Source organism: Zea mays, chromosome 3, assembly GCF_902167145.1.
Source record: "Zea mays cultivar B73 chromosome 3, Zm-B73-REFERENCE-NAM-5.0, whole genome shotgun sequence".
Classification (NCBI taxonomy): domain Eukaryota; kingdom Viridiplantae; phylum Streptophyta; class Magnoliopsida; order Poales; family Poaceae; genus Zea; species Zea mays.
The window spans coordinates 195,288,942-195,316,837 of record NC_050098.1 but is presented as its reverse complement, the minus strand read 5'-3'; the positions used below and the strand labels follow the sequence as shown (position 1 = coordinate 195,316,837).

General features: G+C 42.0%; 1 protein-coding gene across 1 annotated transcript; it reads right to left on the bottom strand.

Annotated features, from left to right (window-relative positions):
• Nucleotides 1–19,222: 19,222 nt before the first annotated feature.
• Nucleotides 19,223–21,366, bottom strand: LOC103651133 (probable ethylene response sensor 1). Its single transcript, XM_008676730.4, has 3 exons — nt 21,084–21,366; nt 19,711–19,838; nt 19,223–19,513 (listed from the first exon to the last, which is right to left on the bottom strand). The coding sequence occupies exons 1-3, from the start codon at nt 21,345–21,347 to the stop codon at nt 19,372–19,374; spliced, it is 534 nt and encodes a 177-aa protein (XP_008674952.1). The 5' UTR covers nt 21,348–21,366; the 3' UTR covers nt 19,223–19,371.
• Nucleotides 21,367–27,896: the final 6,530 nt, after the last annotated feature.

The window sequence follows — 27,896 nt, the reverse complement described above, 5'->3', positions numbered from 1 at the left end:
GTTAACAGTTCTAGGAATAACATGAAGTCTACAAGGCATGTTAAGAGGAGATTGAAATCTGTCAGAAAGCTGAAATACTCTGGAGTTATAATGGTGGATTATGTCCACACATCGAATAATCTGGCAGATCAATTCATTAAGGGTCTGTCACGCAATGTGATAGAAAGTGCATCGAGAGAAATGGGTATGAGACCCATGTGAAATCTACTCTAGTGGTAACCTGCTCTATGTGATCGGAGATCCCGTGAAGTAGAGTGGACAAACAAGCTAAGAGTAGGTTGTGAGGAAAGATCCCTTTCTTAACTTATTTCTGATGCACATCTTTCCTATATGTAAGGCAGGATGGTATTTACCTTAATGTATTCCAAGAGTCTTATAAAGGTGAGATGTTGTCCTACAGAACATCTTCTGAGAAATACACCTATATGAGTCAGACTGCTGGTCACAGTCTATGGGACTTGGGTAATCCCTAAATACTCATGAAAGGCACTGAAGTGTGACCTATATGCTTCTAAACAGCAGGAATACCCTTTTATAGCCTAGTATCAGTAAAGGATTTGAGCGAATCTCATTTCGCACAAAACTGTCAATTCAAGGCTTAGTCCATTATTCAGTTGTGATTGAGTGAAACTCTTATTCTAGATGAATGTTCAACTTAACAGTCTCCATCGAAACACTGGTATATCAAAGGATTGTGATTCTGATACTTCATCATTACAAACCCTAGAGTTTGGTGGGGATTATTGGATCTTTTATGGGCTTGGCCCATTTATTCAATAAACTCTATGGTGTGTAATGGTGGAGAATACCAATAGTACCATATTAGAAGTCCAATGGTCGTTGGCTTGACTTATATGGTGGGAATTATTCCACTTAATTTGAGAAGTCAAGAAACAGACAAGGGCGTGCCACGCGCGCGCGCCGCCGCCGCCGGCCCGGCCGGGCGTGGTGTGGCGAGGCAGGCAGGCGGCGAGCAGACGGGCGTGGTGTGGTTGTGTTAATTTTTAGCACTCACTAACCGCGGGAGTTTCAACTCTTGCCCGTCTCTTGGCGTGCCGCATGCGAGACCCTCCGCGAGAGATTAAGTAGGGGAGAACCCCTGTCACTTGATACACAAGAGCAGAACCTTCAGAATCGCAGTCCAGCCACAAGTGTGGGTGTTTCCTGCGCGCACAGATAAGCGAGAGGGCAGGTGCCTCCGAAGCCCTTGTCGTTCGAGACCTTGCACGGGGGATCGACAATTAGGTTTTTGGGGAGCGTCTACGCGACTGCCCAACGTCCGTCTTTGTCTTCATCACTGGTTCCTGTCGTCTTCATCACGTACGGATGACAAGAGAAGCTGGACAAGGATCAGGATCCTCGGAGCGCATGGGAGGGTATGATCAATTCAGTTCCTTACTGTTTTATGTTCTACAGATTATATATGTTTCATATATTCATCTCTGTTATTTTGTATGTAGCCATAGAATTATCCAAACTGTCCTGTTATATTATATCATGACATGTCTGATGTCTGTTCATGCTATCTGTTTGTTTTAATTTTACAGTCATGCTGTTTATGTTGCTATATGTTTATTTTCAATTGCTCCGTCAGTTTACATGCTTATTATATTTATATAATTTATATGATTCTTAAGATTTATGTTCTCATGATCCATATTGTTATGGATATATTTGAGATCACGATTTCTATAATTAATTATCTTTTATATGTCATCATCATAATGTTAATTTATGGATTTAAAATGATATGAAAAATGTCTATAATTCTAACACTTTTATATTAGAATATGTTTATACGCATGGAAGTTTTTTTTTCACGGCAAGGAGTCTATGCGCACGTACGATGTATTAATTTCTATGCCAGATACTTTGAAAGTTTTGAAAATCTGACTCAAATCCTGTCGAAAATGTCAAACTTTTGCAAACCGGAGGAGAGCTAGTGAGCATCGTTTTTATGCATATAATTGTTTAACATCGATCGGTACGGTGCATCCTTCGTGATTCACACCGAACTTCGCTCAAAAGTAGCTTTTTTTTTGCAGCTCGATCCAGCCGGAATACCTTGTGGATCGGAGAAAACTTTATATATAGGGTAGGAACATAGCAAAGAAGAAGCAGAAGAAAGTATATGTGTACACTTTGCTCGTAGAGAGCTGCTGCCTACTAGTTTGCTCGCTGCTACACGAGCTTCACGCATGGCTTCTTCCAGTAATTAAAGACGGGGTGGAGAGAGATAAGGCTCCGGCCGGTATGTGTAATGTCAAAATGTCGGTCTCCGTCTAAATCACTTCGGCAGAAAGGTTGACGCTTTAATTGACAGCTTGTCCGTGTGTAGTAGAGTGTGAGTCAGTGGCTCTCCCAATATGTAGGAGGACAACATCGGCAGGTCAAGCTCTAGCGGCATGAGCACGAACTAACCGGCTGGCAAGTGACGTTTTCAGTATGCTAATGTGAACGACGAGAGCCAACAAAGGCAGCGCATGCGTGTGCCTAATTCTTAGTTCGTTGCTGGGTAAGAAAGCATCTCTCATAAGGGAACGACGACGGCTTTATTAGTGTAGTTCTAGTTTAACTGCGAGGAGATATATGCCTATGCCTGCCTGCTTTTGAAATGCAGACTCGGGTGTTTTGTCGCGGAGATGGCCTGAAATATTCCCCGGCCGGCGGGGCATTGCATTGCTTCACCGCTGCGGCTGGAGCTGGACCACGGGCAGGGAAAAGCGGGGACCTTCTACCCATCATGGCATCTTGCCTCCGAAACGAAGATCTGGATCGCGAGTTTGTTTTGTCCATTATGTTCTCGTCCTGTGCAAGCAGGGTTCAATCTAGCTGCATGCATGCCGATTTTCCAACAAACATTCTGGAGAAGAGAAATCGAGCGGGCAGGTGTTATGGTGTGTTTAGTTGAGCAGTAGAGGCGAACGGAGTGGTTTCATTCCTATTTTTTTTTTGGATCTTTGGTTTACAACAAAACATGAGTGGAATGACTCCTGAATGTTAGAATATGGCCTCTACACTAGCTAGTTAACAGTAGTCGGGGTAGGTTTAATCCTAATAGTCTAACCGCGCCCCTTTATCGGGGGAGGACTATCCTAACTGTTGGTTGCAGCCTCCGGTCACACGACGCCATATAAATAGATTACGGGAGCCGACGAGTTTAGTCAACGCTAATCTCTCGACCACAAAACCCTAATTGACACTCTGTGAGGTACCGATCACCTAGGCGCTCGGAGTGAATGGAAGAGTTGCGACTATGTCTCATATCCTCATCTCTCCCTCGGGAACGGGATCTGAGCCTCCCATAGGTGCCACTAGAGGAGCCGATCCACCGCCGATCAACGACGGGAACCAGTCTCCTCATCACACGCAAGGAGATCGAGGAGGAGGAGGCGAGTCTTCGCTGCAGATGCCGCCGTCATGGATGCCACTATGAACAACAATAAAAATATGTATATCTATTCCTCTCATTATAATATATCTACTCAAAAATCTACTCATCATCGAGTTATTGTAGTTAGGGATAGGGATGAAAACGGGATGGGTACCCGGAACGGGTATCGGATACGGGTACCAAAACGGGACGTAATTTCGGATACGGATACGGGTATTTTGTTTGTTGGGACGGATACGGGTATTACCCGGGTACGGGTAGGATACGGAATCACTAATACCCGGGCAGTACCCGAAAATCCCGGGTCGGATACGGGTACCCGGAATTCGGGTACCCGCTTTTTCTTTTTCTGAATAATATAGTTATAAAATCATAACTTTTACATATGAAATCGGACGAAGATAAAGTTTATATGAAAATTGTAGAGCTTGAAGAGATCTATGATTTTGTAATACATTAATTTTTTGTTTAAACAATATTTTAATGATTTAATTGTATTTTGATGATTTTCTATGACAAGAAATTAATAATACATAAATAGCCTCAAAAAATCGTGAAATTTTACGGAGATACAACATATGTCCATATGTAACCATAAAAAATGTTTGGATCATAAGATCTATAAGATGCCCACGTTTCTTTCCTTTTACTTTCACTTATTTGTATGAGTTACATGTGAAATTAGTGTAAGTATCCAAGTTTCAACATAATCAGTACTTCACTTTATAATTTTCATACAAGGACTTGAGTTATCTTCATATAAAATGTTTATTAGTTTTGTAACTTATTTGTAATTTTTTAGTGAAACTAGAATATTTTATGAATTTTAAATATTGCGGTGTTGGTTCTACAATGTCCTTGTGATAAGGAACTTTGAACTGCATGATGTCAATTTTACCGGTTTCCTTTCTTACATCTGATCTATCATATACATGATTATGTATTGCTTAACTTATGGATGGTTGGACAATTAATATCATCGGATGAACTACCCGATAATTATCCGGTACCTACTCGAGTAGTATCCGTTATACGTTTCTTACCCGTCCGGATTATTACCTGGTCCCGTCCTGTATTCGTCCCGAATCTTAACTACCCGTATCCGGTCCCGTATCCGAGAGAAATACATTAGGGTAGGATATGGAATGACCCTGTATCCGGCTGTATCCATCCCGTTTTCATCCCTAGTTAGGGATTGGTATTCTAAAAGCTTAGAAATCGATCCTAGTCACCATAGATTCTAACAACATTGATGTCTCTAACCAAACACTCCCTTAGTTTATTGGGCATATGTTTGTGCGTAGACCGGTTTATCTCACTCTCGGTGCTAAACTGTAAGTTATTTCAGTTTTATCTTAAATCGATTTTTCGTAATTTTAAATTGGCCGCTACATTGGATACATAATACACTATCGAAGCATATGTTCTACAGCGGATTTTTATTAAAACATGGGAGTGTGTATTTTGTACTATATATGTATAAATTTGATTAAAATTGTTAGGTTATTGCAAAACTAAAACAACACCGCATCAGAGGGGGATCAGGAAGTAGCGCTTATCCATAGTAGTACGTACCTTCGGTGCGCAGCTAATTCAATTCATAATGCATCGGTGTACGAACTAATAAAAAAAAGATGCTGGAAACTGGGAAGTGTGAGCAAGCTGGTTATTAGCGATCACCTAGCTTCGGGCAACTGATTGGGCAAGGACAGTATAAACTCTCTCTCTCTCTCTCTCTCTTTATGTTTCCGCTATCTCATCACCCCCACTGAATCGAAACCAAAACTGCCCATGTTTCCATGCGGAAAAAAAAGCAAGGTCGATGCATGCATGCATTCAGGCAGGCCTTTAGTTGAATACAGTTAGACAGTGCAAGCACTGCCAGCTCTGAATGAAGCAGGCACAGGCTTTGTGCCGCGAGGGCACGAGCTTTATTAGGCTACTCACAATGGGGATTTCATGTCTCTGTTTCCAAAAATGCCACATCAGATTTATGGATGAATGAAATACCCTCTCTTAATAGAGAGTTTCATCTCACTATTTCATATGTCAACATACTTCTTAAATGCTGCATATAAATAACCAATAGGATTTACTCAATTATATGAAGATGAAACAAAACACTCTCAGTGGAGGTTTCACACAGTTTCCAAGACCTTGGAAACGAGTTAACATGGTTTCATCCCCATGAAACTCCATGAAACTCTTCCTTCTTAAATGATGTGACATGTCATCAAAATAGCTGATGTGGCAGGCTAATTAATACATGAAACACCCCATGAAACCTCCATTGTGAATAGCCTTAGGGGTCCTGGGAAACTAGTAATCAGCATGTCCGATACCATAATACGCGTCCATAATTCCAGGGCCTTGTCTTGAGCCGTGCTGTGCGCAGTGCGTGTAGTATAGTAATGCTGTACTACTTGTACATCATGTTCATGTGTGTGTGCATTCTGCAAAGCGCCGATCGAGTGAGATTTGGGACATATCCATACTGTTTGCTCCCCCTCTGTCTTTCTCCCGTCTGCTTTTAGCAACAGACAAACGCGAGAGGTCAAGAGGCCCGATGTACCCTGGCTGCCTTGCATGGACGCCTCGCCTTTGTCCCCCCTCGTGTGGGGGCCCTTGCTCGACATGCGCGCTTATCAAGGCATCCATCATTGCAGTTTTCTCTCTTGTCCTCGTCCCCATACATTTCTTTCCCAAGGTTTACGTATTGTTCCCAAATCCCAAGTCGCAAAGGAGGAGAAAGGTCGCATGGGGATGTGTGCTGGACATCACATGCATGCATACGACATGCTGATCAGTCGATACGTGTATGTAGTGCCAGCGAAATGGATGCGTGCACGGCGTACTGCCACGGATGTGTCCCGAAGCCAAGCGCGCGCCGTCGTCTACGCTTCTCCGGAATCTGGACGTTTGTGGTGTCTGGTGTGTGCCACACTGCCATAGGATCAACCGGGAGAGGAAACCAACGATGGCGAACTGGCAGCTATCTATCCCGGGATCGCATCGCGCGGACATGTGCGAGGCGTCGGGGTCGGACGCATGGCGTCGACCGGATCAGCAACGTCACGCCGACGTCGAGCGCACTTGTGGGAGCGCGGGCCCGGCCCAGGCGCACGCGTGCCCCCACGGCCCGCGCATACCTGGACACGGGGCCCGGCCAGATTCCGGCTGCCGTCGCGGCCTCTCGCCCACACCCCCTGCCCCCGAGATGTCCAGCGCCTCGCGGATGGCCGCCGAGGCGCCGACCCCGCACGAAAGCGACGGATCGTGCACGGCCACGCCCCGCCCCGCGCCCGGCGACTGCGTGCGAATACAGCGGCAGGCTGGCGGGCTGGTCTGGAACTAATCAACTAACCCACACAACAAATAAAGAACACGATACACGATCGAGCGTGGCATGCAAGGTCAGTCAACACCCACAAAACATGGATCGGTTTCAGTCAGTTCCCTAAACCGGAGTGGATCGAACGAACTCTTCCAACCGCAGACACGACCGACCACAAACTATCACTGTACTACTGAACACAGACAGGTACGTACCAGCATGCAGGAGCCAAGAGCGCCCATCTGCCTGACGAAGCGCGTACCAAACCTCCTTCCTTTTTAATTAACTAATAATTGACTCCCATCGATCACCACCACCACTAGCGTTGAAAACGGATGGGTAAAATTTTGTCTCGACTCGTACCCTTTTTTACATTTGACCTAACCGTTTCCGTATTTACGGAAAAATATAGCAACGAGACGAAAACGGATGGTTATTGTAACCATCGGCTCTTTTCAATGACAAGTGATCTAAAGTCTTAAACAACATCAGATATAGCTAAATGTACACTATTAGCAACCAAACAACAATAGAATGTTGCCTCTCTATATCTATTTGTTTTATGTTATTGTCCTGCCAATCAATCACTAGTCAAACATCAATACCATATCTATTTGTATTAAATTATGAGTTTCCGTTAGTTTTTTTTAACATCAAGGGGATACCCCCCTATTTCATTAAGAAATAGGACCACAGTTTAACAGACTCCAACAGAAAGTACTACTTATTACAATACTTAGCTCATCAAGCTAACAGTCATCATCTGATTATCTGTAACAGTTTTGGATCATATTAGAGATCAGTAACCAAACAGACCTTCTAACCAGAATGCAAACACTCCCAATCACCCTAACATTTACCAAACATGAAATTGGTAAGGGCCCACAGCTACCAGACCAATACAACCTGAGAGAAACCAGACAAGCTAAAGAACAGAAATTGAACACCGGCAAGCATCCTTTCAGCATCCAGATCACATAACCAAAAGACAACGCGCTCGGCATTAGAAGCATAAGCGATTATCCACCAGCGCCCAGCCAAAATTTCTGTTGAAGATCCCTTTAACCATTCTTCTGAGAAGGGAGCTTCCTTCCAGCAGCATCTTTCTTGATGTTTCTTTCTGAAGAATCGCCCAAGAATCCAACCAAGAGCAGCACAGAAGCACAATGTTAGCAATATTAGGAGAGGTGATGTTGTTGAAACAGCAATCGTTCCTAATTTTCCATAAAGACCAAAGCACTGCACTACAACCAATAGTGATTAGATTTCTTTCATATTTTTTGAAGTTACAAAGCCATAACCCAAACATCTTATTAGCATTTTTGGGAAGGGACAAAGACATAAAAGCCATCTGAATCACTTTCCAAGTGAAAGTAGCCACCTGACAGTTGTAAAAGATATGATTAGTAGTTTCCAGGCGACCACACCAATCACAATTTACATTACCATGCCAATTCCTTTTTTTTCAGATTTTCTTTGGATAAGATTTTATCTTCTAAAATCAACCAAAGAAAAACTTTAATTCTCTGAGGGATTTTTGCTTTCCAGATGAACCAGTATGGTTTTCTGGTCGTATTTTGTTTGAACTGTTTGTACAACGACTTCACTGAAAACCCTTTTTTATCAAGATTCCAATGAGGTTTATCCTTACTGTCCTTAAAACAGTATCCTTCACAGTCCATTTTTAAATTTTCCAAAAGATTAGCTCCTACTCCGAATAATCTTCTTCTGAAGATTAAGGAGTTGCAGCTATCTCTCAAGGCTCCTTCCACACTTATCTCTTTATTAAGGGATAAATCAAATAATCTTTTGTATTTAATACAAAAAGATTCATCCCCACACCATTTGTCCCTCCAAAAACTAGTCGCATAACCATTTCCAATCTCCATTTTTCTGTTATTGCAATACTCCTCTTTACTATCCATAATGCCACGCCAAAATTGGGAATCTCCTTGTTTTTTTTTCAACACAGACAGGGGTTTGCCCTTCATATATTTTTCTTTAACAATTGTCTGCCAAAGACCATCTTCTTTCTCCAGCTTCCAAAGCCATTTTGTCACTAAGCTGATATTCATCCATCTTAAATTTAAGATACCAAGACCCCCAATGTCTTTAGCAGTGCATACAGTATCCCATTTCACCAAATGGTTTTTTTATTACTTCCACCATTCCACAAAAGTCTCTTTCTATATATATACATTTTTTTTCAAAACAGAAGAAGGTGCCAGATAAAGAGAGAGCATATAAAGAGGAATATTAGACAAGCTACTATTAATAAGAGTTAATCTCCCTCCAAGACTCAGATACCTTCCTTGCCAAACTCCTAATTTTTTTTCAAATTTCTCTTCAGACTTAGCCCACTGAGAAATACTCAATGTTTTATGATCAATAGGAACACCAAGGTAACAGATGGGAAGTGATTTAATTGGACATGTAAAAATCTCAGCATAAGCATCTTTATTATTAATAGCATTCCCAAAACAATACACCTCACTTTTATGAAAATTGATTTTAAGACCAGACATTTTTTCAAATAAAATCAGGATAAATTTTAAGTTCCTTGCAAATTCTAGATTGTCTTGAAGCAACAGAATTGTATCATCCGCATATTGAAGATATGCACACCCATTTTTTATAATATGGGGGATTAAACCAGCAATCAATTTTTTTCTTGAGCTTTTTCAATAAGACATGCAAGACCATCTGCAGCAATGTTGAAAAGAAGAGGGGAAAAGGGGTCACCCTGTCTGACCCCTTTATGTGTAGGAAAATAGGAGCCAATCATGCCATTAGTTCTGATGGCCACCTTCCCTCCTTTCACAATTTTCATCACCAATCACCCCATTTGTCTCCAAAACCTTTTTGTTAGAGCATGTTATATAAAAAATGCCAATTGACTTTGTCATAAGCCTTCTCAAAATCAATTTTGAGAATAATCCCATTTTGCTTTTTCTTTTTTATTTCATGAATAATTTCATGAAGAGCAACAACACAGTCTAAAATATACTTACCTTTAACAAAACCAAATTGATTCTCACTAATCACCTTGTTAATGCAAGTAGAAAGCCTATTATTCAGAGTTTTAGTGATGATTTTATAACAAACATTTAGAAGACAGATTGGCCTAAAATTTTTCATTTCCATAGCATTATCCACCTTAGGGATTAAGGTGATCAATCCATAATTAAGCCTTTTAATATCCAAAGCTCCTTTATTAAAATCATCACACATGTTCCAAATATCCTTTTTAATAATATCCCAAAAATCCTGAAAAAACTCTGCAGGAAGTCCATCCGGACCTGGGGCACAATTATGTTTGAGATCAGAGACCACCTTATGAATCTCATCAAGATTAAAAGGAGCAGTAAGAAATTTTCTGTCATCTTCATTAAGTTTTCGCATATTCATATCGTTCATATGAATAGTCGAGACATTTGAAGGACCAAAAAGGTCTCTATAGTAGTCAGTGGCTAGCTTATTAATCTCATCCTCATTATCAACAAGTAACCCATTATCAATCAGAGAATGAATTCGCAGACGTCTTTTATTTCCATTAGCTTTTAGATGAAAATATTTAGTATTCTCATCCCCAACAATGACATTTTTTTCTCTAGCGATTTGCTTCATTTTAGTTTCTTCTTCCAAAAGTAAGCTTTTCAATTGAAATTCATAGTCCATCTTTTCATCTTTTTCCTCCTCAGAAAGATTTGTAGACTCACTTTTGATGTCCAATCTGTTCAGATTTATTTTCAGAGTATTAATTTTCCTCTTATTTTTTCCTTCTTCATTGATATTCCAACCCTTCAAAGCTCTCTTAAGTCTTTTAACTTTTTCTTTCCAAATATCAATATTATTCTTACTTCTAACTGGAAGAGTCCAGCTATTCATCACTATATCTTTAAACTTTGGTCTAAGTTTCCAGCTGAGTTCATATCTAAACTCACGGGAATTCTTTTTTTTCTTCAGTCTGAAGAACAAGAGGCACATGATCAGACAGAGATCTATCAAGACCTCTAACGGTAGCATTATGAAACATCAAGTCCCAATCAGGGTTTACCAGAAACCTGTCAAGTTTTTCAAAAGTAGGATTACTCCTATTATTTGACCAGGTATATAGCCTATCAGAGAGGTCAAGCTCAATAAGTCCATGCATTTCAATAATCGAATTGAAAAGAGCACTCCATCTACTCAAAATCCCATGTTTATTCTTCTCTTCATTTGATCGAATTATATTGAAATCACCACCAAAAATGGTCGGGCCTTTGCAATTTGAACAGACAGAAGAGAACTCACTAAGAAATCTGCTCTTATTTTCCACTTGGGCCGCACCATAAATGTTGACAAAATTAAAATCAACATTTTTAGATTTATGATGAATCAAACAGTTAATCATAAACTCACTCTTGTCCTGCCTAATGACATCAAAAATATCAGAGTTAAAACAAACCAGAAGGCCACCAGATCTTCCGGGAGGAGCAGAAATCCAGATAATTTTTTTTTTGAGGATTAAGAACCTCAAACCAATGTTGATCAAAATCCTTTCTTTTAGTCTCTTGAAGACCAATAAAATCTACTTTATGTCTAGTAATGAGTTCTCTTAGAAACTCAAACTTTCCCGGTTTCACCAGACCCTGACAATTCCATATGACACCTATCATTATGGAACCATTATGTCTGAAGCCTCTCTTTTTTTAATCCTCCTTTTATTAGGTGTACACCTAACCTTTGGAGAATTATTTTTCTTTTTATTTCTTAGAGAATATTTTTTCTCTCTTCTCAAATCCTCTTTTTTATTATAAACCAACATTTTTTCTTTCTCAGATTCACTATCTAATAAATCCTGGACCATTTTGTCTATAGAATCAGAAATTTCAAATTCCTTTTCAGTTTCAGTCAAGTTCAATTCATCAACAGGAGCAATATTAGAACTACAATCAATAAATCGTTCAGTCTCAACCATTTTAATGTCATTGAGATTCAAACAAATATCCTCATCATTCTTTCCTAGACTAACACTAAGCAAATCAGCCATCTCAATCAAAACATTATCACTAGTATTCAAAACAGAGAACGGATTTGATGACATACCTTTGTTCAGGAAAGCGTCTTTAGCTACCGCCCTTGAGATAGCCTTTTCAGTTCTCTTGATATCTTCATTTGCCTCCAATCTTGTACTCTTCATGGTTCCTTCCATAAGTTCAGCTCCTTTTCCTTTATTTTTCTTATTTTTTTCATCTGTATCCATTTCCTGCTTTCCTGTGTCTTCTTTTTCAGAAGTCATCTCCTCCTGAGAGTTTGTGACCTCAACACCCATATCTTTAACTAGAACATCCAATTCTTGTGAACTGAGTAAATCATCTTCACTTTCATTAAATTCCACATCTCCTTCAAACCCTTCTTTTTCACCAATGCCTTTTATCACTTCTGACAGATTGCTAGTTTTATTAGAAGTGATCATACTCCCCACCAATTTAGAGGTCGACCCAGAATTATAATCAATAACCATATCATTTTCTTCTGTCCCAAACTCCTCATTTTTTGCCTTTTTTCCACTTTTTTCCATCACAGATTTTCCAGATCTATGAACATCAACAGATGCCCTTTTTCCCAGACTCACAGAATCATCATTCCACCCCTCTGCAGCAATATTCTCTACTTTAAAGAATATGTCATACAGATAAGGTTTCACACCCACTTCTATGACTTCTGGAATCATATCAATACTTTTGACATGAACCTTAAACCTGACCATATCTTTGGATTCAAGAGAATTCAAATCAATTTCCTCCACAGCCCCAATAGTTGAGCCAAGCTCACAAATAGCCTGGTAGTTTAAAAGTTCTTCAGGAACATTTTCAGCTACCACCCAAGTAGTATGGAGTCTAGATTTAGCTTTAGCTTGAGAGGACCAAGGTATAACACTAATTTTGACCCCAGATATTTTCATTTTTAGTTCAGGAAACTTAACAACCTCCTCCAATCTTTCCTGTGAGGGGAACTGCATTAAAAATCCAGATGGACATTTGGTGGCTTTCCAAGTTCTTCCCCAGGGAAAGTGGAAACTAAAATCCTGTTCCAGATCCTCACATCTAACCTCTCCCTCAATGACTTTAACCAAACCTAAAAAAACTTTTTCTAGGTTTCTTGGCAGCATTTTTAGCAAACTGAGAGGCATAGAAACCTAACCCATCAGCCGCCATACCAACAATAGGCATGGTAGGTTTGCTTTGTTTAGGCCAAACACATTTAGCAGTGACATGAGTTTCTTTTCTACAAATCTCGCACCAAAGTGGTTTGAAACATTCCCTAGCATGGTGACCTTCAGACTGCAGATCTTGCTTGGATTCCGCTTTCATCTGGGGGGGTCTCAAACGCCAGCTAAGGTTCCGGTGTCTTCACCAAGGAGGTGAGTTTTGACGTTGTGGCTTAGGGATTTGGCGATCCCATTTCGTGTTCTTCCCTTTCGGATCCATTTCAGTCGAGTCTTTAGGGATTTGGATTCCAATCCCTACCCTCGGCCACAGATCCGGAGAAGGGGGAGGACGAATGGGAACCGAATACCAACCACCACAGAAGCTAGATTTCACAGCGGAAGGCAATCGCTAAAGGGAAGAGAGGAAGGCAGCGAGGTGAGGAAGAGGGCGACCCTCAATTAGGTCATTGGGAAACCCTAGTTTTCCAGACTGCACTACCGCACGGGGGAGAGAGGAAGAATGCAGAGAAGGGGAGGGGATACCTGGGGAGCGCAAAGGTATTGACGCCCGGACTGGGCCGCAACCCTCCGACACGCCTCGCTGTTTCCTGATCGGAGTCACAACTCCAGAAGTCCATCCACGCCATATACCATCGCGGGGAGCGGCCCAATCCTGTAGCACCTTCCTGGGCTTGGAGCTTTTCGATTTTAGGGATGGGGGGAAGTTTCCCGCCAATGGCGATTTTGGCGTGGGGGGTTTGAGGAGGGGGGCGACCAGGAGAGCTTTCGGTTAGTATTTCCGCTTCTTTTCGTTTTCGCAATTCCGTTTATCCCGCTCCCGTTCCTGTTCCCGGTTATTCTAGATCCGACCCCGTTTCCGATGATAAAATGTGGATACGAAAGCGGGAGAGGGTTTTTCGTCTGTTTCCGTCGTTTCATCCCTAACCACCACTGGATGACACCAAAGCAGCTCGTAACGCAATCCTCCTGCCCCCCTGCCACACAAAACCCGCGAAATGACGTTCGTTGTGTCAGGGAAGACAAAAGGAGCAAGCTGCGGCGTGCTACGAGACAGAGGTGGTTAGCGGAACAGGGCGTACTTACGCAGCTTACGCGGAGAGAGCCACACCTGCCCTGCCGTGCCGTCCAGCCCAGTAGGGGCTTGTTCGGTTACACCAATCCAGAGAGGGATTGGAGGGGATTTAATCCCCTCCTAGTAAAAAATGACTAGGAGGGGATTAAATCCTCTCCAATCCCCCTCTGGATTGGTGTAACCGAACATACCCTAGTAGAGGTTAGAGAACGCCGCGGCAAAGCTAAGCCAAAGCCCCGGTCCGGGCGCAGAATCCCGGCGGGAGCGCTGGGTTCCCGCCGCTACATGACAGGATGAGCCGCTGCGGAGACTTGGCCGGATCGAGTTCCAGAAGCGTATAGGCGCACGTATGATCGATCGGACAGATCGCAATCGATCGCCTTGGGAAAAGCGGCCGGGCACTCGGGCAGTTTGTTTAGGGCGTTAGTTACGGCCTCCTACGTACAGCAGCTGGAGCCTTCAGCTGAATCGCTTAAGCCGCCGGAACCCTATCCTGATGACGTGCTTCACTGAATATAATGTCGTCGACAGCAAGAGTACAAACAGGTCTTCTTCGCTTACGCAATCACCCGTTCCCGCCTATTATATTGTTTACTCCGGCGGGGTCGCCGTATGTGAGCCCTCCTGACGGTGTTTGCAGTCGCCGGCCACCAGAAAGACACGATAGAGTCGGATCTCTTCCGGCTCCGGTCAACCAATGTCTGCCCTGCCCCCTACACTCCCCCCCCCCCCCACCCCACCCCGAGCCTTTATGGATTTTTTTTTTAATCTGCCGTCAAGGTCCTAACTGCAACTGATGTTGACCGCCTGCAATTTCTCGCTTTTGTCAACATATATAAAGGCAGGTCAAAGGATTTCCCTGTCTACTCAACTTATATATATACTAGGTCAGTGCACGTGCGTTGCCACGGAAGTGAAAAAAAATAGTATGATACATATATACGGACGACAAATATTATTATAATAGATATGTGCTAGTGTGTTGCCACGTAAGTTAAATTAGTATAAAATATAGATACGAAACGACAAACATCACTATGATATGTAAAATCTAGGTCGTTGTGTGATGTTTTCCATATGGCATAACAATATAGTTACATGGCAAAATGAGTTTTCGATCAATCCTCTAAAATAAAATGAAGTTATATTCCAAAAAGACACTACAATGGCTAATGTACTGAACATATAATCGGGTTAAGTGTACAAAACCTCGAACCAGACACCACTCTCTCAGAGATCAATCGAAGTTCTCAATCTTGATTGGAGCAATATCGCCTGCCACCTTAAATTACCAAACTAATATTGCAAAGAACATATGTTGCTCCAATGTGAATTTGATGTTCTTGGCCTGTTCAAAATCAAGGGAGAAGTCACAAATCCATGCAGGTTGACGGTAGGAATAGCAACAGATCAGATTAGAATCGAGTATGTTTCATACCCACCCACAACCATACTCATTCATACCCACTCATGGCTGTACCCATGGATAAAAATTTATACCCGTGCCCGTACTCGTCGGGTATCGGATACCCACAGGTACATATATCAAAAAGCTTAACAGCAATGGTAATCATGTAATACAAGCAACTAAGTTCACAAAGCAGCAATTGTAATACATACGATACAAAAGGAGTAGTTCTACTCATAGCTGAAAACTGAAATGGACGTGAGGAAATGACTTGAACGTGTGCAGCAATCATAACAAGCAACTTTAGTTCACAAAAATTCCAGAAACTGCAACTAAGTTGACACCTCACAGTAATAGTCTAATTAAGAATACAGGCATACAACCAAGCGCCCAAGCCAACACGACAATAGTACCCATGACTTCACTTGCGAACAGTAACAGGCGAATAGGAAGTACCCCAGTACCCCACACAGACAAGAACATGCGAACAGGAACAGACAACACCCATGACTAATACAGAGCCAACAGGTTAAGGCAGCACCAGACAACAAGGCACTAGCAACACTTCACTTGCACAAGCGCCAGCAACACTTCACTTGCACAGCAACTTCACACTTAAATACTTGATCTTGTCACTTGATAGACAACACCACACACCACTTGGCCACCAGACAACAAAGCAAAGAAATTAAGAAAATATAAGTATTTAGTAGTTAATCAAAGTAAAGAAAATGATACTAAAATAATTATTACCTTGGTTCGACATCAAGCCATCAACTTCAAAATCTATCAACTTATCAACAATCTGGTTCATCCTAAAAAATAGTGAAATATAAGTATTCAGTCAAAGGAAAGGAAATGAATGCTAAAAAATTCACTATTACCATTTGTTCCTCCTCATCCTCCAAAATTGAAACATATTTTTTGTGATATGGATGATATATCCTTTGCTCTCTGCACATCTTCGCTACTGTGTTACAGACCACACCAGATGTGGCTAAGGATACTCCTGAGCTACCACATCTAGAGGTTCAATGCTAACACTAATACGAGCTATGTGGAATTTGATAGGCAAAAAAATAATAAAACAAACAAGAATTCTCTCAATTCTAACTGCCAGTCGAACCTAGAAACTTGCCAATCCTTTGAACTAACTAACAATCCTTCGAACTAACTGAATATCTAGATTAGTTCTCAAGTAGTGTTCCTGGCTATGGCGACAACCAGCACAGGTGCCTTTGGCAAGAAAAAAGAATTCTCTATTAGTATCTACTTTCATAGTTCTATCTCAAACAACAAATTCTGTTAGTATCTATATGTGTTGTCACGTTGGCAAAGAATTGAAAATCGTCCTGAACTAAAACAACATAAGAACAGGAACACATATAAGTTATTGGCAGGAGTCAAAATATTTTGAAGCCAGAAAACCTCTATAACTAACACATTACATAAGAATATATATATATATATGATTAACTTCTGAGAACCTCCCCTTGGCCACAAATACGTGTTCCAAACGAAATACCTCGAGATCGAGATTTAGATACACATCTAAATAAGAAAGCAGTAGGATTTGGATAGTGACACTAATGCATGCATCTATGGCAAAATATTAGCAATAGGTAGTAAGTCAAACAACATGGTCTGATAAACCTAGGATTCTCTTTTAAGACATCTTAACTGCAAAAGAAAAAGATAGTCAAGGAGAAAAAATATAGAGAAATCAAGAAACATCAAGCCGATGGATGGATTAGAAATGATAAACAGTATAGATAAGAAGACAGGGCAAGAATCGTACCATGTCTGGCCTAAGGAAGCCAGTCTTGCCGAGCACGATGATGGATCCAGACTTATAGAGCGCGCGCGACGGAGGGGCCCGTGTCCTAGTCGGTAGCGTCACAGCAGAGGTGCAGGATGTCAACGTCATCGTCATCTGCTCCACGAGGTTCCACCAGACCAGCTTTGACGTGGCCGTAGTCGTGGGCTCACCATTAGTCGCGACAAAACTCACCATAACCTCCTCCTCTAGCACCCCTTGCCGATGATCGGTACAAGAGGCACTGGAAGATGGTTCCCTGTAGATGATCGGTACATGTAACATTAGCGCATCAAGTGAAGAGTGAAGTTGATGATGTTGTGACATAGATATAGAGATTAACCTGCTACAACTAATCAAGACATCAGCAAATGCATCTGATGTTAGTAGACAGGTACTGAAGCCTCATGCTCTCGGTCTCACTACATTGCTAATAAAAACTGAGCCAGGTACTGAACATTCATGATTTCTAATCAAACTCACCGGGACTGAGAGTAGATCTCTGCACTACATAACTGTTGGCCTGGTTCTTATTCGTTGAATCGTTGTCGCTAGGGAAGTCTAGTTTGACTTATGACCATTCCAAATATTACTGAAACTGTTAAGATAAAAAAAAATCAGAGAACTGGATAAACAAATTGAAGGCAAGAAATGTACATCACTGCATATAGAATGTCACATTAGGATTCAATAAAGTCAAACTTCATAAAGTCTGACCAACAATTATCTGCAAAATATGTGCATGCTTTGTAGGTAAAATCTGTATCGCTATATTCACATCATGAACATCTTCTAAATATAGATTGTTTTTGTAACAATTACTGATTATTGTCAGATGGTCAAAGTACACTTCTAAGGACTTCTCCAAATTGTAATGAACCTTATAAAAATAGAGGGAGTAGTGTATAATTGAAAAGAACACATACTTTATCTTCACTACAGATTGAGAAGCAATGGAACGGTATTGGTTATTGGTTATGCGTCATCTACGTCAAAGCGAAGGATGTCCTCAGAATGAAAAAAAGTTGAACTAATAAAGGAAGAAGTTTACCTTGATGTTTGGCCTCAAATGCTTGTGCCATCTTTCTCTGCATCGCTTCCCCACTCTTGCTGGTAGCAGTTGTGCTATGTAAGACCACTTCCTCGGTCCAAATTGTTCCACTAATTTTACCAGTGTCCTATCATTTTTTTCATTAATAGATGGTGGAGAACAAGTCACGACTAACAGTAAACAGTAGAAAAAAGAAGCAAGTATGGATGGAATTTAACTTTTACCTCAGGAGCTATGTAAGATGGAGGGAGGGAGATTTGAGTAGCAAGTTTGTTATATGTCTGCATGTCGTAGACAGGAGAACTGACCTCACGACTGAATATATTGCTAATGGTACAATGTACTCCTACTTCCAGTCGCGGTGGGGAGGCCTGCGTCGAGGTTGGGCACTCGCTCCACCTCTAGTAGCGACAGCATGCCCTAGATAGGGAGAGAGCGCAGGTCTGAACTTGCCATCGATTGATAACTTACTAATTTCTCCTCAACACTGAATTATTGCAGCTGCAATTTCTACTACTTGCTCAAGAAAACCGATTGTAAAAATTCCTTCCTCCTAGTTCCTAGCAGGAGATCCACGCTAGTAAAAAATGTGCAAAAGCCCCTTTGTTCATGAGTAAAAGACAATAGCTCATCACCTTTGGAGTCATCGACAAACCCCATGGCGACAGTAGATGTCCTATCCTTTTCGATCCCAAGTGACAGCCCACCTGCGCAGCCCAAAAGCCAGACATCAAACCGGGGTCACCCACAAATCAATCACAATCTGCGCTGAGGTTAGTCCATGGCAGCGCATATCCGGCCACAATGTAGGCGTGTCTTCAGCCCTAGCACAGGCGCAACCTCAACGTGTGGGGATAACTATAAGGAATGCTAAGTTTAATGAGTTTGATCAAGAAATCAGTACCAAGTGTCTGAATATAGAAAATAGTAGCATTTGTCACTGAATTGAAACGTTGAATAAATCCATAAGTTTGGTCAATTCCGACCCCCAAAAATTTACTACACATAATAGTAGCATCAAGGTTCAGCACAATATCTGTATAACCTTAGCTAGAGCTAGAATCTAGATTTGTTTCAAATGCTCAGATGCACTTCATTATCAGCTGCTGCTGGTAGGTGTTTGTGTTGTCACACACACCCAGCTTGATGACGAATGTTGCGGTGCAACCTCTTCCGGTTCCTTCGCTGTCGATCCAGATGTGCCCTCCCATAAGACTCACAAACCTGCGCAGAATTTTGCAGAGATGCTGATGAGTTCTAATAAGAATTGATGACCAAGTTAGCACTAAGGAGCCATGTACTGGCAATGCATAAAATAAATAAATAAATGTGCTGCGTAGGAGAAAGTCAAGAGTCACCAAAAACACCAGAACACAATTTTCAGAAGGAACTACAAGAAAGGAGCTGTAAGGTCAAACTACCTCTTGCATATGGCAAGGCCAAGACCACTACCATTAAACCCTCGGTTTCCTCCACTTTGAGGATGAGCAAACTTTGTGAATACATGAGGTAGATCCTGAGGACTAACTCCACAGCCTGTATCTTTTACCTGCAAAAGAGTAAGTAACAGAAATGTAAAGCAACACAACAGATAACAATTGCTAGCATATATAAAAGTAAAACCCTGCTTCATGTTTCCATGGTATGTTCATAATCTGAAAAAATACAACCCTTTTCTAGTTGTAAGCATGAAACCCAGGACCGGTGGTATCAACTAAAATGAAATTTATGTAAGCATATGTACCTTCTGATATAGTTTGAGTAAATGTTGTGATAACTTAGTTCGGTTGACCTATGATTTTTTTCAACACATGAAAGCTTTGTGTGTGGCATTATAAAAGACTCTGGGCTATCTGGAGTTCATGGAAGATTTGGTATAACACTTCTAATCCTAGACCATTTTAGTTTTTGCTAATGCGATCTTAGGTCCTATCCTATGTCAGTCCTGAGACTAATTTAATCCAGGCAACTCAAATAAAAAGCAACGAATGACAGTCAACTAATGTCACAATGGTGTAAAGAAGTAATCAGATTCCATATGTCATTAGGCCCAACCAGCAGAAATTCTACACCATGAGATTATAAGAACAAAGAAAAAGATTTAGACCCCACCCACCCCAAATCATAGTCAGGTACAGCTGGACAGGCCCCACCTGTTTTTGTAAACTTGATAGGAAGAATTGGAAAATTGTACATGGACCTATACAGAGCTGACACCCACATAGTTTATAGACAAGACAAATGAACTATCAAGCAACACAAGAGTCGAGCCAGGTTTAATGATGCAAATGCAATTAATTACCAAGATACATGATTAAAAGGAATAGGTAACGATTCATACAAGAAAATGCACGTGTTAATTAAGAGGATTTTCAAGAAAAAAATATTGTCTTTTGCTACTGAATAAGCATGAAATACTTCATTATGAGGAACATAGTGGATGGATCCAAAACCAGAGTGCATGAGAAATTCAGTCACACATAAGGAAATAAGACAACAGATTAGAAATGTTGTACAATAAAAGAGTCGAGATTTTTTGACAGGCTGCAATTCGGTTTTACAAAACTGCTACTTGGGACAACCAAATGGATGGCTCCAGTTTCATTTTTGAATTTTGGAGCTCTGCACAACGCATGCAGGTCATCTTTTAAGTTATTATTGTTATTAAAGAGGGAACAATGCATACAACTATTTGCAAATAAATCTTCTTGTTTTATTTATACTATGGAAAGATCATGAGCTCATTGACAAGCTCAAGGAAAATTATTCAAACAAGCCTCTTCTAGAATATTACCTGAACTTTCAAATAGAAATGTTCATCACTTGCAGTTGGATGAAATTCTGGGGTTCTGAACTCTCTCAAAGAGTCAGCCTTCACAATGGAAGCTACAAGCGTGATGTGTCCCTCCTTGGTAAACTTTACAGCATTGCCAGAGATGTTCAGAATAGTTTGCATGAGTCTCTTTTCATCACCAATTGCACATAACGGCAGATCTGGTGCCAACATAACCGATACAGATAGCCTCTTGATAGATGCAATTGGTTTAATGAAACCCATCACCTGTAATACCAAATAAGAATTAGAGCTATTGCATCATGTATCTAGATGTTTGATACTCCATCATATTATAAGGTAAATCAAAGTTCACCTGGTGCTGATGAATTATTCTGATCATAAGCATTATGCCAATTGCATCATAACAGTTCAGGAGTACAGTATTGAAATGTTCATCAACAACTTAATCGGTTCTGGGGCCAAAACAGTCACAACTAAAATTAAAAATTGTCTTCAGCCAGCATAATAATGGGAAATATGCTAATCTTTACGACCAATTCTACAGAACTTAGAAGAAAACTAATATGCCCCTTAATGGGAGAACTATATTATGATGAAAAGAAGAAACTCAGCTTAGCGATATGGTAGCAAAAATAACTCATAGGTGAAGCAACAACATTTTGTAGTTGACTACGGCTCTCGTGATATCCCAACTATCCAGGTTACCTTTATTTCAAAAGGATGTGCTGGTGCTAGGTGGAATTTGAGTATCTGACTGACTGCCTAGTTACAGTGTAATCAAAAGAAATTGGGGGGGGGGGAATGTATGTACAAGCACAAGGCAGTAGCTCTATGCAAAAACATATGCTATTTATACAAGAACATATATTACTCAAGATTTTAGACATAAGCAGATAAGTTATTGCAAATATTTATAATCCTATTTACCTTCACCTCGACGTGAGAAAGGTAAGGCCTGTTCTTTGCATCATGGGAGAATCGTACATTTCCACGTCTCTCACCAGATTTTATCCACTCCTTATACACATCAGGATGTTTCCACATTGCATCCATATCAACCTCTGATACCTTGGAATCCCAATATATCAACTGTGATTCTGAGTCAAAAATCATGTCAAGTTATAAGCTGTTTTTTAAGTGGGGAGAAGGTCTATGTCCTTATGTTTTGCACATAACTATAAATACCACGTGCATCTCAGACAAGAAAATATAGAAACATAAATAGCAACAAAGCAAAATCTAACCTGTGCTTGACAGTTTTTCTTGGTCAGGAACGAGGTCATGGCAAATTTCTGGTTGTCTGCAAAAAAACAGTGAGCAATAGTATGTCAACTGGGGCAAACTTCCAAAGGCAGAAGATGAATGTGCACAGATGAAGATGTGGTTTAAATTCAAACTTGAAACAACTGCATAGCTTTATCTGCAAAAGAGGCATCTAGACTTTAATTTGCTGTGTAGTTTCTATTGTGTTGACCTTAAGGAATATGTTATATGTAATGAGATGTAGGGAGCTTTATGGCCATAAAGGAAGATTTCAGATGATATAAAGTCCAGCAGAATGGAGCTCAAGTTCTGAATATGTTAGTAGTCACCATACAGTCATTGCAAAACAGCAAAAGTAGATGTTGCTTCTTACAAAACTGCTTAGTTCATTACATTAATACTTTAGCATGTCAGATGAACAGAAATGATCTTGACATATAGTTATTTAGCAGCATTAAGGCTTAAGTGCAATTGTTTTTAATGAACTCAAATATTATAGTAATTTGAACTTGGACGAATCCAACTGAACTCTTAATTCTTAAACCCTTTCAGCCATGTCAGGTTTGGCTTAGGTCCCAGGCACCCGACTATGTTAAATGATCGAGGGATCTTCTCCTAACTTAAGTTTACTAATCTCGTAATAAATCAAGCACGGTAAAGCCGGTATCCTATATGCCACAAGTGCTAAGAGAAATAAAATTAGTTAAGGAACATTACTGAAAACTGCAAGAAAGTTAGATACGTGATATAAAATAAAATATTAAGAAAGAAACCTTATAGACAACAGGTTCTCTTTCACATAAAGATAATGCTGGAAGATGGGGGAAGTTGATTTGTGAGCAGCCTTCTTTTTGCCGCCTTTATATGCTCTAACAACAAATTCTTCAGTTCTTTGTCTGCAGCATTTTGTAATATAATTGTATTAACTGCTGAAATATCAAAGATGATAATATGAGTAAAACAGGAAGAACGGATGAATCACAACAGGAAGAGAAACATGAACAACCCTCAGAAGGGGATTCCTTACCCAATCTATAGGGATAACAACAACGCATGGGGCAGCGACGTACCGGCGCCGGCGCCCCGCATCTCCACCTCTTCCTCCGGCGGTGGCGGCGTGAGAGGCGGGGAGCTCCTGGCTCGAGCCGTCGTTGGCCTCGTCCAGAACCAGCAGGACCTCGACAGCGTGCAGGTGGTCGCAAGCAAGCTCCACGTCGTCGTGCACGCGGGTGGCGAGCCCGGCGGCGGCAAGGTCGTCCACGGAGCGGTGTCGCCTCCGCGAAGGGCCCCTGGTGGCGGTGCCTGTTTTGCAAGTTGGAGTTCACGGTATCGAGCACCCCATCGCGAGCAGTGGCCTGTCGCGGTCCATTTCTTGGAGATGCGGAGGTCGCGGATGGAGGACGGGGAGGGGGCTGGACGACGACTGTTGGGTGGGGGCGGCGGTAGTCGCGGACGCGGCGCGGGAGGGGGAAGGGAATCACAACAGTTGCGGGGCCTAGCGGCGCGGGCGGAGGCGGGGACACGCTAGGTGTGGACGCTGACGTTCCGTTCTTAATACAGTAGTATAGATACATTAAATTTGAATTTTAGCTCTAATATTTAAGAACTATCAATGGAGGAAATTACAAAATATCTTTTTGTACAAAACCATAATGTGGTTCCCTATATCAACAACCCATCATCATTCTACTAACAAAATATAAGTTTAGCATTCCAATTTTTGTACACAAAAAACAGCACGCCTAGAGAACCTAGAAAATATGTGTCGCAATAGGAACATCAGATCCTACACGCTGGTAGCATTCTCGAATGATAATATTTTTTCCAAACAAGCAAGGTCACTAAAACATAAGCGACAACCGATAAAAACTAAAGAGTACAGATGATTGACATCACATCGGGAATGAAATATGCCTAACATATCAACTTGCACAACTCAAAATTGATAATCCTGTTTCCTTTTGATGATTGAACACACGAGATGGTGATTGAACAATTAGATGGATTTTCCCAAATAATAACACTTGTAATGATGTAAGATTGGATAGGTTATCAGAAGCACGTGGAACAGATCCACTTAACGTATTACTTCAGTCCTTCAAAGAGAAAATAAAAGATAGAGATAGAACAATCAATATATTAAGAAATGGCATATTTAGGAATTATGGCACTTTGACAGCTGTGAATAAGGACAAGGAAGTCTGTGAGCAAGCAGTACAAGCTGACTGAAGATATACATTTGCACCAACTCCAATCATGCATTATATATGCACATGATCAAGCAAAATTACTCCCAATCTGGTCTGAGCATCATCAGACAAATGTAGTAGCGGGCTGTAACTAAAACACATGTAAAAGCAAATCACTCCGTCTCCCCCACCTCTCGCCGCCCGCCGCCGCCGACGATCCGCTGGCAGCAGCCCGCGCGCCGCAGATCTTCCGTCCGTGTATCCTTCTCTGCCGCGGTTCAAGTGTCAGGAGTGCCGTCGTGCCCTCGTCGTCGTCGGGGTCGAGTCCTACACGGCGGCGGCGGGCGTGTGGATTTGTTTGCGGCGGTTGCCCCTCGTCGGCCGGTGGGTTGGTGCGTGTGCGTGAGGCGATCAGCGAGTGGTGGTGGGAGCACAGCGTGGGGGCAAGCCGCGCCAGCGTGTGCGAGCACTGAGCAGGGAGGGGGAGGGAAGGAAGGTGAGGAGAGACGGGGGAGCGGCGGGATCCGAGTCTCGGGCGGGTAGGGGAGGACGCGCCGATGATGGGGGCAGGATCCAGATCTAGGGCGGACGTGGGTGGGAGCGCTGCGGATTTGGCGGTCGGGCGAGGCATAGCTTGCGTGATTGACGGTCGCGGGTGCGGGGGCAGAACCATGGTGCACGGGTGTGGACGCCTACACTACATGCTTATAGAGTAGTAGAGATTAAACAAGGGAAATACTGACATCTCTTGGTATTTCCATTTTTGGAAAAATACTAAGTAAGATTCACAAACCATGAAGAGAACACATAACTACAGGTGTTTATTACCCATTTTTAGCATGAAAAATTAAAATATAATCATATAAAGCTGAGTGTGCGGTCTATATTTTTTGTGCTCTTCACATCGCTTGTGAGTGATTATATGAAATGAAATATGTGAACAAAATAAAAATCTCGGTGATGACAATATTTTTTGTTTTAAAGAAGACTTGTTTAACTAAAGGTCCATAAAAATGACATTTCAGGTAACATAGACGATGAAGGTACATATAACGACTGTTAGGCCAGGACACAGAAATACTCTGAACCAGAAATCACCAAATGAGAATAAGTGTAAACAACAGTTGTACACACCATAGATAACATATAGATCCATACCTCATCAGGAGCGACAATAATTATATGTGGAGTGAAATTTGCACCAGCAGAGCATGCCACCACATCACCTTCCAACACATGGTGCACGCGGTTAGAAAAAATAACGGCAGATTTATAGCAAAACAAACCGACCAAATGAAAGGACTACATGGTGCCTACAAATCGTTTTAGCTTTTGCTATGTATGTAGCTAGGTGTATAAGAAAATTATGTATCTAGAAAAGCTAAAACAACATGTAATTTGGAACATATGGAGGACAATATGCACAATACTAAATCATGAAGGTAGAAATGGAAGAAACATTTAATCTGTTTCACACACCTGGTCATGTTGTCTAAAATAGGATGATATAGATACTTCTCAATGCTCGACAACACATACTTGCATTCTTGGACAATTGCATGGGAATATCAGACGTTTGCTCTTCTTTACTATTGACCTGAAACATGCATTGTATGTAATTATGATCAGGCTAGAACTACTATGCTGAATTGGTGCCTTTACAGGTGAATGAATCACGTTTAGCTGAAGACCTGGAGCAAACTTGGGAGGTCCTTGCTGAGCCAATACAGACAGTAAGGCATCTGTTTCCTTCTGTCCATTTCCCCTTGAATTCTGTTTCGGTTGCTGTCAGGGCATGTATCATGTTACTGCTATCACTCTTTGTAGGTGATGCGTATATATGGGATACCTGAACCTTATGAGAAGCTGAAGGAACTGACGAGAGGCCAAGCTGTCACCAAGGACAACATGCAGCAAATCATTAATGGTCTAGACATACCGGAGGAGGTCCGATCGAAGCTTTCGAAGCTAACCCCGCATTCCTACACTGGGCCGGCGGAGGATTTGGCCAGAGACATCATGAAGTGGGTTGATCTTGAATCTGGATTTTAGATCAAGTGAGCTCCCATTTAAAAATGGATGGTGCTCTCCACAGTTTTTCTTTTTGACAACAATGGAGAAAATAAATAACAGACAGGAACCATAGGAAACGAGAATCCAATGCGCGTGGCCTCTGACCTGTCTACCGAGATAATCTACATGCTGACCATTTATATAATTCTGGCACATGTAAAATGCGCCTCAAGGAATTATGCAAGCTGTATCTTGACTGGAAAATTGTCGAGCTGAAAAAGTTGACTGCTCGATTTCTTATGAGTACTGAGTTGACTGGAAAAGGAGCTTTATACGAACTCAGACGGACTGTCTCCGATAAAAATTCGGAGGAAAAAAATGTCTGGTAGGAGTGTTTGATGCACAGAGGACGAGATATAAAAGGTATTGCTGAAAAAAACAATATACTGGAGATAATCTTTAGCTAGCCTCCAATTCGGATTTGACGCCCCGTGGGGGAGCGGGCGAGCGGCGAGGGCCCGACTGTGCCTCGCCCGCGGAGGATGCCACGCGAGGTGTGGTGGCGGTGGAGGGAGAGTGCCGACCAGATCTACAGCGGGGCACGAGGAGCAGAGGGGAACCTAGAGAGGTGGAGGCGCCGTCGGGAGACGCTTGTTGCCGTTCGCCCCGTCCCGCGCAGACGCCGCCGCCGTGGACCAGAACTTGGAGGTGTCGTCGAGAGGGAACCGCCATGTCACCCGTGGGAGCGCCTTCGAGTTAGTCTGGTCACTATTTATCTTCATTGTTGCGCCCTCAAGTGGTAGAGGTGGAGGTCGTGGACTGGGATCGTGCTGCACGCCGAAGGGAGAGCAAGGCGGTCCGCGGTTGCGCCGAGATGCCCGAGCTTGACGAGGAACAGGAGAGCACGGGGTGAGACCAGGAGAGCAGGACCGCTGGGCTGAGAAGGAGGTGGTACAAGAGGATTTGGTATGGGCCGCAACAAGCAGATGGGCCTTCGAGGACGCATGCACTTTGTATTTGCAAGCTAAACTTAGTACCACATCGACCACTGAATTGTGCAGATACATGTTTATAAGTTTTTGTGCGGAACATCTTGTGTATTCTTACCTGACCATTGCTGTCACCCCAAATAGCAGCATTTTTGGTCAAATGCGCGGTGCACGAAGACAAGGACCCCACATGCAAGACCAGGGGTGTGGGACCCACCTGTCAGACGTTGTACGACAGGGTGTGGGCAGAACCAGGATGGGAATGGAGAACAAGCCAGGGGTGTGGGACCCCATATGTCAGACGGCCAAAAGTGTGGGACCCGCTATACGACAGAGTTGTGGGCAGAACGGGAATG